The sequence below is a fragment of the Anabas testudineus genome, chromosome 7, assembly GCF_900324465.2.
Source record: "Anabas testudineus chromosome 7, fAnaTes1.2, whole genome shotgun sequence".
NCBI classification, from domain to species: Eukaryota; Metazoa; Chordata; class Actinopteri; order Anabantiformes; family Anabantidae; genus Anabas; species Anabas testudineus.
The window spans coordinates 8,358,979-8,370,203 of NC_046616.1; the positions used below are offsets into that span (position 1 = coordinate 8,358,979).

Below are 11,225 nucleotides of genomic sequence, written 5' to 3' on the forward strand. Positions count from 1 at the left end.
TTCTATCCTGCCGTCAGCAAGGGGTTGGCGGCATGGAAACAGCTGTTCCCCTGTTACCGCGGAAACAAGAGAAATGTTGGACATTAAAAAAAATACTTATTCCTACAAGGCTTCTTGTGTTTATTTTTATACTGTGTGTGTGTGTATATATGTGTGTGTGTTTGTTGTTCCATATTCATGAGAGCGGATATTTGCAGGTGCAACAAACAGAGCAGAGGCAACATCCTGACAGAGGGATGTTTTTTTTCCTCCAAGGCTTTTTTCTCTGAATAATTTGGAGTCAAGGTTTCCTGTCACATTCACAGATATTGGAGATCTTCAGATGCCACACTGATTCCCACCTAAAGCAGTCACTTCAAGACAGAAGCACTTAGCTGACATAGAAAACCGGGAGCCTGAAAAAATGGCCTCCCAAGTGTTGTGGAGTCCCTGAGGACCAGAAAATCTGTAACAATCCTGCTTGATCTGTCTGCAGCCTTTGATACTGTGAACCAACAAATCCTTCTGTTTGCTCTCTCTGAAATAGGTCTTTCTCAGCTGGCTCATCTAACTGGGCAAACCTTCAAGGTATCTTGGCAGGGACAAGTCTCCAGCTCTCATTGCCTTTCTACTGGAGTGCCCCAGGCCTCTGTTCTTGGCTCTCTTCTCTTCTCTATCTATATCATCTTATTGGGTTCTATCATTGCCATGCTGACGACATCCAACTCTTCCTGTTGTGACATCACTGCCAGACAGAAAGACGTGTTCAGCTCCTTCTCTCCAAGGTTTTAATCTTCACAGCCAAACCTTACAGCATCAACTTTAGATCTGCACTGACTGTCTCCACAAAGTCTGAACTCTGGCAGTCATTACTGGTGAACAACTAAGCTTGGCTTAAATGTTTATTGTCTGTAATCGACTCAAATTTTATGCCAAATGCAAATTTCTTTACAAAGAAAAAAAAAAAAAACACATTCATGCACTGCAAAAAAAACCTTTGCTAGTAGTCTGATAAATATTTTCTGGAAAGTGATTGCATTTCTGCATCTATAAGGATTAGATGTAATCTCAGTACATTCTCTGTAAAAGCAGGTTTTATCCATTAACATTGTGCTGAGAAATGGCAAAAACATAAATTTCATCCCTTTCACAGTTAACATCTTCCACGTGTGCAAAGTAACTCAAGTATTTATACTTCATAGCTTCTACTATTACAGGTCCTTTTTTTAAATTTTTGTACAAAACCACACACTGTCTAAAAAAAACAGCTTTTTTTTTGATATATAGACAAAAGAATAAAGGATGAAACAAAAACTAATAAAAACACTACTATGAAATCAGTTCATCCTGTCGGATCAGATGTTTTCTCCTCTTCATCGCTGCTGGAAGATGGTGGCACATCCTCACCCATCCTCTTTAACTTAGCTTTGTAGTAAGTCTTCTTCATCCTGAAAGCTTTCTCCTTCTGTCGGACTGCTCTCCTTTTATCCCTCACCAGCTCCTGCTCCCACGCCAGCACCTTCATCCTGTTCTCCCACTCCAGAATCTTCATTTGCTGCTGCTGCTCGAGAGCCTCTGCTCTCTTCTGGTGCTCCAGCCTCGACAGGTCCACGGAGTCGTGCTGAACAAAGCGATGGCCGGTGTCCTCCGTCTCGTTTCCTGACTGATGGAGGCGCTGGCTAATGAGCCTGGAGGTGCCTGAAAAGTCAGAGTTCAAAGAGGTCAGTGAGGTAAACTCGAGTTCCTGAGTGCGCTGCTGCAGTTAAAAATATTTATTCAGGCATTTTTGTTTTTACACTGAAGTCTCTCAGCACACCAGACCAAAATCTAAAGCTCAGGATTTAAAACATCCTGACAGGTGGCCTAATTTTTCCAATGATTATGTGATTATGTTCACATCAGTAGGTACATGAAGACTTTTCTACAATCCTTAAATGCAATATGACAAACAGATGTAGTGACAAATTAAACAAAAAAACATTACACGCAGTCTTGTCTGTGAGTTCCTAATAGATTTTTTAAACACACACATGCCATCTCTTAAACTGGACTTTGGAGATTGTATTTCATTGTCTTACCAATAGTGTCATGTTTCAGAAACAGCACTGTGCAAGTGTTTGTAGGTAACAAAGATTAGAACAGCTGTTGGAGCTTTATCTGTAGGTACCTGGTGGTGTGAAGTAGGCAGCAGGAAATGTTACATCCTGCAACTCAGCATTATGGGAGGTGGAGTCTGTAGTGGGGCTGTGGCGTAGATCTGACCACTCACTGCCTGTTATTCTGTCCAAGGTGTCACGCTGGAGGCAGATGGCCACTTGCTCCTTTGTGTCCTCAGTCTGAGAAGGAGGAAACAACAGTGGTGGAATATTTGTGGTAGTTGTATCAGTAGTTGTAGTTTTCACTTAACATGTTTAAAGTAATTGTTCATTTTGTTCTTTGCTCTATATTCTGCTTCTAAAATGTATGTAAAACAAAACAATCGACTTCAAATATTTACCCTGTTCAGGCTGCTGTTCATCTGACCGGCGGCATTTATCATCATCAACTTACCTGCTAACAAGAAAAGAAGGTCTGCAGGTAAAAGTGTTTCAGCAAAATGGGATAAGACTGCCTCTTTCTGGTAGGCACCAGTAAAAACACTGGTTACTCCCTTCACACGTAGACACAAACACACTGGATCTTAAAACATTTTAACATCTAACACACATAAATAATTAGGACTAGATAAATCTTTAACTAATGCATTTTTTTTTAGAAACAAGTATCAAACCTGCTGATGTGTCCTTGTTAAATATTTAACACATCATGAATAACATGTCTGCATTTATATTCAGAAGATCTGTTTAGTTAAGATAGAGACAGATGAGGTTTTGTTACATGGTAAATGTAGAGCTCGTGCTTAATTACTTTTATTAAATGTGATTTTTTTGCAGGCTTTTATAAATGTGCAGTTAGATTGAGTAGATTCATACATCAACAGCTAAATCGTAACACATGAACATGTTTAATGTATTTTTGTACACAGATTGAGACATGGAAGGCTCCCATAATGTGCACTTGTCTTAAGGTTAATAGATAATAGAAAAACAATATGTAATACACATTAAAATATGTCAATGTGTTAATATGTTATTATTACTAGTACATCATAAAAAATGCTGATAAATCTGATGGAAGAACAACTTGGTCAAACACACTACAATTTTGACTTCTTAGTTTTTAAAGGTCAATATATGAAAATAAAGTTTATGAAAATCATATAATATCAGTCTGGATTACAGCTCCTGAAGCTGCAGCCTCTGATAACTACACTATGGGGGGTATTTGTTGTTGATAGACATAAATCTAACAAATGCACATGTAGCATAAATGCTCAGACAGTGCAAAGCAGTGGTTAATGACCCAGGACAGATGTTTCAACACCCACAGGTCCAGACTGCAAACACTACAACCTTACCAACTGATCAAACAACGACGATCAACTGGTTACTCATCTCACACATTAATGCATATTCCTAAATACGTCCCTGGGCATGCTGTTAAGACACTTGTGCGTTTTTAAGCTACCTTCCACTAGCTTGCGGACCGCTGCTTTGTGGCCAGCTCCCCCTGCGTGGCTAGTAAGAGCAGCCTCACCCATGGTCTGAAGTTTAATTGATTTACAACAGGCCCTACATCGGGCGAAGTGAATGTCCTGGACGTCCTTAACTAGCCAGTCCTTGTAAATCTCCTTTGACAACCAAGAGTCTTGGAATTTACATTTTCCAGGCATAGTTAGCTGTGAAGTTAGCCGGACCGCTACCTGACAGTCAGCCTCTTCGACTGGCTCCTGCCACGTTCAGGATACTCGGAAAACCCAAACACACTTCTTTTTAACGCTGATTGTTCACGTGATATTTGAGGGCTAAGCAACAATCTTAATCGCTTATGTTAACTATAGGTGCACCCAAAATATTGTTGATTTAAATATTGAATGGTGTTTGAAATTTTCTCTATATTTTAAAATTGTCAAAATGTTCACGAAATGCCCTTTTTACACTAAGAGATTCAGTATGATTTCTTTGCTGTTTCTAAAATACTTTCAAATAACTCAAATTATAACAAGAACAGTACAATTATATATGATGTTGGGGTTAAAAAAACATTTGAGTGTATATGTAAGTCTAGGATGCGGTGCCTATTATTCCAACAAAGCGGACAACACTCAAAGGCAGCACGGCTCGATGGGCGCTGGTCACGTGAGGTATTTTCTCCAATCCAAACACGGCTGATATCACTTGTAACCAATCAGCGACGAGGAAGCCAGGCGTGCAGTCTGATTGGTTAAAATGTGACACTGAGCCCGGAGTGGAAACACATGGGTATCAGTGTGGTGGTCTTTAAAAAAGATGTTTTAATGAAGATTTGATGCACAATTTGATATGATTTGAGGCTTTTTTTATGGTAAATCATTCAGCGGCATTGACTTAGAAAAGTTTTTTTTTCTTTTTTGTAGTCACTCGTATGAGCACTGTTCCTGTTGCTAGCTTGTTGTGCTAATGGGAAAGCTATTGCTCAGTGTTATCAACGTAGAGTTCATCAGCAGTGCTTGTTGTCCATTTTCTGACTCTTCACATTGTTCTATATGTGACTGTCACTTTACGTCTCCCAGCCACTGCTGATAATTTACAAATAAAGGATATTACCTACATGGAGACAGCAGCCCTGGTTGCTCCAGTCACAGCTCTGGAGTTCCTGCAGGATGCATTTCTACTGACAGGTAGGCAGCTGGAACAAATGCACCGATATAGTTTCAATTCTGCTGTTGGCCGCGCAGATATACGTTTTTTTTTTCTTCGTATTATTATAAGGTCTGTCATGTACTTTTATTCACCATTTTGTTTCTGGCAGGTGAGGGTCCACTCTTAAAGGCGTACAGTCTCCAGCCTCGACGTAAAGCCTGCACCTCACTGAGCGTCCTCCAGCATTTCAGAATTCATGGAATAAGACCAAGAAATCAGGAAGCTGTTGCAGCATGGAGCTCTGCTGCAGGAGCCCATGGAAAAAATGAGCTTGGTTCGTAGTAAACCATTTTCTTCTGTTGTAAAACATATAGGGGCATTTATCTTTGTTTTTTTTTTTTACTTCTGACTTCTCTAGTGATTATAGTAAATTAAAATGGTCAGGCGAAGTTTGAAGCTAAGCAACTAAACTAAAATCTTGTTCATTACATGGATTATTATCTTTAGGTGTAATGTTGGAGAACTCTGTAGATGGAGTATTTAAGAGTTATTTTATGTTTTTGTACTTATTCAATTTCATAAATTGACATAATCCCTCTAATCTGTTACCACAGAGCCCAACTTCTATGATCTAGCAGTGTTTGGAGGAAAGGTTGTGAGGCTGGTGAGGCTCCATGTGAATCTCCAGGATGGGGACTATCTGCAATTGGAGATCCTGGGTGCCCTCATGGAGCTACAGGACTGGGCCCTGGATGTCCGCTGGCTCTCTGGAGACAAAAATTCACTTCTCTGTGTGGCTGTAGCCCACAATAGTGTTCTTCTCCTTGACGTTGTTACAGGAAATTCCCTGGTTCAGCGCTCCTGCCTGGAGGGGTGTCTGCTGTATTCTGCCCTCCTTCTGGTACATGACTCTTGGGCAGATACCATGTTAGTAGGAGGCACTGTTTTTAACCAGCTGATTCTCTGGAAGCCTGGAGGTGGGAATGAAAATAAAGCTCCAGTTGAGAGACGTCTGAAGGGCCACAGTGGGGTCATCTTCAGCATATCGTACCTCCAGGAGAAAGGCTTGTTGGCTTCAGCTTCTGATGACCGCAGTGTTAGGGTGTGGGGTGTTGGTGTTTTAGGGGGCCCTGGAGGGAAATGTGGGGACCTGAACCCAGCTTGTTTAAGGGTCCTATATGGACACCAGGCAAGGGTGTTTTCAGTGTGTCTTTCCCCTGGGAAAGTGTTTAGTGCTGGGGAAGATGGAGCCTGTTTAGTTTGGGACTGGGCTGGAGGTGGGAAGGTGGTTCGGACATTGAAGGGACACAGAGCAGGTGGGGTTCGTGCACTGGCAGTCAGTGAGGTAACAGGAGATGAAGACAGATGGGTGGCTACAGGTGGGGCAGATGGAGGGGTAAGATTATGGAGGGTGAAAGAGAGTGAGGAGAGAAAGATTGAGGAAGCAGTGACAGAGAAGCTAACTGACCTCAGATTCCCTGGTCAAAGTATGCCTAAAGTGGTTTGTATAGCAGGGGAAGAAAATGTGTGTTGGAGCCAGAGTAAATTTGTGGTTTGCACAGACCAAGGAATAGTTTACCAGTACAGCAGTGGCCAGTGGGAGAAGATATGGCAAGGATCTTCAGAGTTTCAGTCCTATTGTGTGATGGAAACAATATCCATCTCTACCTCAGAGTCAACAGCCACAGTTCATTTGTGTGCTGTGGGAAACCTTAGCGGGTCCATACATGTCTTGCCTATTTCTCATCCTCAATGTGGGATTCATCTGACAGGTGGCTCAGGGAAGATCCACAGTCTTATTTGGCAAAAGAGAGAGGAAAGTGTGTGTTTGCTAGCATCAGGGGCTGATGGATTTGTCTATCGCTGGTGCATAGAGGTGAAATTAAAAGAAAACAGTTTAGTCCTCGATGTAAAACCACTTCCTTCTTTCCTCCTTCCACCCTGCGCCAAACGCTGGCTGACTGCTGCAGTGTGCCTCCACCCGAGGTCACAGGAAGTGCTGTGGGTTTGTGGGGACAGGAGAGGCTCCCTGCTTTTGTTTCAGGAAGGAAGAAAACTCCTTCAAAAGAAAGGAGATGATGCAGAGCCAGATGACGTTTTGCTCACAGATACAAAAGATCAAGCAAATGGAAGTGATGTAGATCAAGTAAACACCGTAGGGCAGAGGGAGAATAAACATGCACATAACATTAAGCTGGAGCCAGTAAGCTGCTTATTTGGTGTGCATGGAAAACAGGGTGTAACGTCAATTTGTGAATATCAGGGGCTGCTCTATAGCACTGGGAGGGATGGCTGTGTCAGAGTTTTTAGAGTGCAGCCAACTCCATTGGGAGGCCTTGAAGAAAATAGAAAGACTGAAAAGAACAAAGGACAGCTTCAGCTGGAGGTTTTGAGAGTCCAGCGGGCCTGCAAGGGTATGGAGTGGCTGGAGAGGATTTTGATTCTTCAACCTGAAACTTCAGAGAAAGAGGAGGATGACGGGTTCAAAGATAAAAGTGAGTACCACTGTAAGGCAAAACCAAATATAACAGAAAAGCAGGAAGATGTAAAAGAGGAAATAGAGGAGGAGAACATTAGAAGAGAAGAAGAAAAATTAAAGAACAAGGCAAAGGAAGCCAGGTTTGTCATCGTTGGATTCCATGCTGTCCACTTTGTGGTTTGGGACCCAGTCAGGCAGGAGAGGCTGTTAGCAGTACCTTGTGGTGGGGGGCATCGCTCTTGGGGTCTCTGGCCATCCCATAAACTGGTTTGGCCCGGATATGGAGCTCTGGTATTCATTAAGCAGGGCACCGTCCTGACGTCACAACCTCCTGGAGAGGAACCAAACTGGACGGGGAAGGCAGGAATGACTGGAGGATGGGGCCTGAGAGAGGGCATCCATGGGAGGGGAATTGGATGTGTATGCAGGTTGGGGAGTATAGGGGGAGCTGGGAATGATCCTGAAATTGAAGGAATAGAGGTGGAGAGAAAGAAATGGCACTGGGAAATAGTGGTGACAGGAGGAGAGGACACTAGCTTAAGCATCCTGGCGATACATCCAAACTCTGGCAGCATCAAAGTTCTCTCAGTTATTACTGATCACATCTCGAGTGTTCGGACAGTGACAGCGGTAACTAGTCCAGAGGGAAGGAGTGAAAACCCCCCGCAGTCTATCTCTGCCCTGCTCATGTCAGCCGGCGGCCGGGCTCAGATGCAGTGCTACCGGCTGTTGATCAGCTGGGACAGGCAGAGTCTGGTTCCCTTGTGCCAGGTGATCCAGGTGGCCAGTCATCGTTTGGATGACCAGTGGGAGAGAAGACGAAACAGACACAAGATGGTTAAAATGGACCCAGAAACAAGGCAAGTTATTGGTAGTAATGGATGAGAAATGGCTTGAAATTCACATAAAGGAAAAAACATCCTGTAGAATTATCGTCTGTAGCTACTTTAAAGTGCCTTTTAGCATCAGTAGTCTTTATTCCCCTCCTTTATTCACTCTTGCATCAACTTTACTGCATACACATTTTCAGAAAGGTAAAATGTGTTTTACAGATGCAAACTTTATCCCTTACTCTTTTCCTTCGAATGTATGTCTCATCATTCGTCTGTGTGTTTAGATATATGTCTGTAGTGGTGGTGGATGAGAAGATGGACTGTATTCTTCTGGCTCTGGGCTGCAGTGATGGAGCTGTCAGGTTGGTGTTCATCTCAAGTCCTCTAACTCCTGTCCTCAATGAGTGGTTCCAGTCAGCTGTGCAGGGAAACTTTTAACAGGTCTTGACTAAGGTTCATTCTTCGAAGCTATAAGAAAATTTTAAGTATTTCTGCTATTTTAGAAAGTTTTGGAGCCTTCTTATTTATTGCGTTATAGATTAATACCCAAATCTAGTAACTAAAGCACTGGGAAGAGAGTACTTTACTTTAAGTTCATATAAAATGTACGAACCACATTTGAAATGCTGCCCTTGCTGTCTGCTTTTCTGTGTCCCCACTCCTTTATTGTTGTTGTTGTTTTTTTTCCCAGATTGTTCTCGATCAGTGAAGTTAAACATCAAATTGCTTTGTTGTGGGAGTCATTTTACCACCAGCGCTGTGTGCTCAGTGTCGCCACCTGCAGCCTGAAGGATGGAAGAGGCAACAGGTGATCCTCTGTTCAAACACCAAATACATCACTGTATTTTGTTTATTTATTTATTTTAACTTTCATAACAACAAATTAAGAGTGCACAAGAACAAAACCATTGAAGCAGATTATAAAAATTAGCTACAACAGAAGTATCTCAGCAGTGTTTTATTGAAGACATTCAGCATATCTGCAGTAAGTTATCTTTCTCCTTCCGACATGTTGTCTCTTTGTCATGGTGAACATATAGAGAAAGCGATATCTAATGTGCAGTAATTCTTATATCAGTTACCTCTCTCTCAGGCATAAACTGTTGTTCAGTGCTGCAACAGACGGGAAAATCGCTGTGTGGAATTTGACTGAAGCTTCTTCCTCAGCCGATGCTTCAAGTGAGGCTCCAGCTCCACCAATCCCGTGCTTCAGCATTGCAGCGCATCAGAGTGGTGTCAACTCATTGGCTGTTTGGACAGAGAAACTGGAACAACAAGAGGGTAGTTGCCTGGTAACTGTTGCTAGTGGAGGGGATGATGGGCAGCTGACAGTGTCTATGATTAGCGTGCAGTTCCCAGAAGAAGGGAAGATTTCAGAGCCCCCAGTTTCACTAAATCCCCAGCAACCATCAAACCAGCTTGAGCTCCATCTCCACACCCAGTCTTGCATCTCATTGGCCCATGCTGCCCCTCTCACTGCCCTGAAGTTCCTAAGCCCAGGTCTTGTGGTATCCACTTCTTCAGATCAGAGGGTTTGCCTTTGGAGGGTTTGCAGTGCAGGTGTCAGCCACAAGGGGACGCTGTGCTCCCATGTTGCTGATGCTGCAGGACTCGCAGTATGGGAGGGGCGGATAACAGAGGAGGAGGACGGAGATGAAAAGGGTAAGGCGAGATCGAAAAGAGTTGAGTCTAAGCAGGAGAATGCTGTTTGGAGAGTAAAAGAAAGTCTGGCAGAAATCGAAAAGGACGGTGAGACGGACAGGAAGTTCCACAAGGATAAAGAAATAGTTGATGAGGCCAAGAGTGAAGAACCTGTTGAAGCAGTGAGTGAGACTGGTAACCCAGCCTGTAAGACCAGTAATGAGATAGAACATGAGAGAGCAGGTGAATATAGAAATCGAGCAGAGACTGATGGTGTGTGTAAAACAGAGATGGAGCTAAACACTGGGAAAGGTTTGAAGGTTTGTCAGAGCAGGAAAAAGAGAGAGAAGACAGGATGGGTGCTGGTCTGTGGCCAGGGCTTCCAGCTACTACGAGTCAGAAATGGAGAGGAAAAATCATAAAAGGAAGAAAGAAATAAAGGTCGTCATAATTATGACTCTGTAAATAATTATAAACAAAATGATTTAGAAATTGCCTGGAGAATGAAATGATTGCAGCTGAATGATATTAAATTAATTTTGTTAACTGCATTTTTAATAAAAAATATTTATGCAGCAGTTTTGTTGTTATTTATAGGGTACATTTCATTACTTTATGCTCTTTATTGCATATACAGCTTAATGAAGACAGAAATTGTGCAAACCTGCCAGAAGAGATGTATACTGGCCTTCATTTCCTTTATTGATTTTGATATTGATTATAGGGCAGTTTGTGCTGGAGCCTCTCAATTGTAGGCCTATTATTAATTGCTGCAAGCCTGTAAAAATCAGAAATAGAAATAAAATATGTGGGCAGTGTTTTTGTCTGAGACCAGGCTATATTTCTGCTGGTAATGACACAAAAAGAGCATTTGGTGTTCATCAAGGAAAAAATAATAATCATGGATGGTTTTTTGAAGTGAACATTAAAACCATCTCTGATGGTGTTTGGGCCATCTGTGGCCTCCTTCAGGGAACAGCACCACTCTGCACAAAGATGGCTGAAATGATTGAGTTATTTTTAATACAGTCTGTTACATGTCAACCAGCCAGGAACTAAAGAGAACCACAGGAGTCCATTTTTAGCATGAACAAGGCACAACCAAAGACGGTCTTCTTAAAGTGACTCCAAATACCAAAATGATGCTTAAGTTACACTTTAAAATGTCGCCTCTTGATGTGCCCTTAAGCAAACACATTGTCATACAGAAAATCTGTTTCCCCCATTCACCTTTGCCAACAAATGCATCATTACATAATAACAGAGTTTAAACAATATGTGATGGTACACTTAATAAAATGCAATATTTACGGTAACAAGTGAAGGACATAATAGTTACTGCAGGAGTTGTTTGATTAAATCTCACAGATTGGGAAATTTCTTATATGACCAAATGTTTCCTATTGATCAGATGTTCTGAAGCTGGAAGTCAGGGTATAAAAAGTATTCTGAATGTGTTTTTCTTTTCATGACACTACGTCATTTAAATACAACAGTTTAAGATCACAGATCACACACTGTATAAAAATATTTTTAAAATAATTTTGCTATTGTCTTGTTTTCCTCAAGAGA

The 11,225-nt window shown here is 42.0% G+C and overlaps 2 protein-coding genes across 4 annotated transcripts; one reads left to right on the plus strand and one right to left on the minus strand.

Moving 5' to 3' along the window:
• Positions 1-765: 765 nt before the first annotated feature.
• Positions 766-3,800, minus strand: LOC113167189. Of its 3 annotated transcripts, none has more exons than XM_026367604.1 (4): positions 3,547-3,800; positions 2,477-2,529; positions 2,147-2,315; positions 766-1,677 (listed from the first exon to the last, which is right to left on the minus strand). In XM_026367604.1, exons 1-4 carry the CDS (start codon positions 3,749-3,751, stop codon positions 1,322-1,324), a joined length of 783 nt encoding a protein of 260 aa, XP_026223389.1. In that variant the 5' UTR covers positions 3,752-3,800; the 3' UTR covers positions 766-1,321. The 3 variants fall into 3 exon arrangements, with proteins under 3 accessions (XP_026223389.1, XP_026223388.1, XP_026223390.1); XM_026367603.1 differs by having other exon boundaries at positions 2,477-2,532; XM_026367605.1 differs by having other exon boundaries at positions 2,477-2,629.
• Positions 3,801-4,307: 507 nt separating this feature from the next.
• On the plus strand, positions 4,308-10,407 carry wdr6 (WD repeat domain 6). The gene is made up of 6 exons (XM_026367601.1): positions 4,308-4,738; positions 4,870-5,034; positions 5,315-8,039; positions 8,297-8,374; positions 8,704-8,820; positions 9,106-10,407. Exons 1-6 carry the CDS (start codon positions 4,669-4,671, stop codon positions 10,073-10,075), a joined length of 4,125 nt encoding a protein of 1,374 aa, XP_026223386.1. The 5' UTR covers positions 4,308-4,668; the 3' UTR covers positions 10,076-10,407.
• The last annotated feature ends 818 nt before the right edge of the window (positions 10,408-11,225 follow it).

Bases quoted from the DNA above. Each gene is read 5' to 3' on its own strand.
- LOC113167189 (XM_026367603.1), bottom strand. From the start codon at position 3,751: ATGCCTGGAAAATGTAAATTCCAAGACTCTTGGTTGTCAAAGGAGATT. The intron at 2,533-3,546 runs GTAGCTTAAAAA...TTTTCTTGTTAG, and splicing joins GGTCCGCAAGCTAGTGGAAG to CAGGTAAGTTGATGATGATA. The intron at 1,678-2,146 runs GTACCTACAGAT...CTGACTTTTCAG, and splicing joins TGCCTACTTCACACCACCAG to GCACCTCCAGGCTCATTAGC.
- wdr6 (XM_026367601.1), top strand. From the start codon at position 4,669: ATGGAGACAGCAGCCCTGGTTGCTCCAGTCACAGCTCTGGAGTTCCTG. The intron at 4,739-4,869 runs GTAGGCAGCTGG...TGTTTCTGGCAG, and splicing joins GGATGCATTTCTACTGACAG to GTGAGGGTCCACTCTTAAAG. The intron at 5,035-5,314 runs GTTCGTAGTAAA...CTGTTACCACAG, and splicing joins CCATGGAAAAAATGAGCTTG to AGCCCAACTTCTATGATCTA.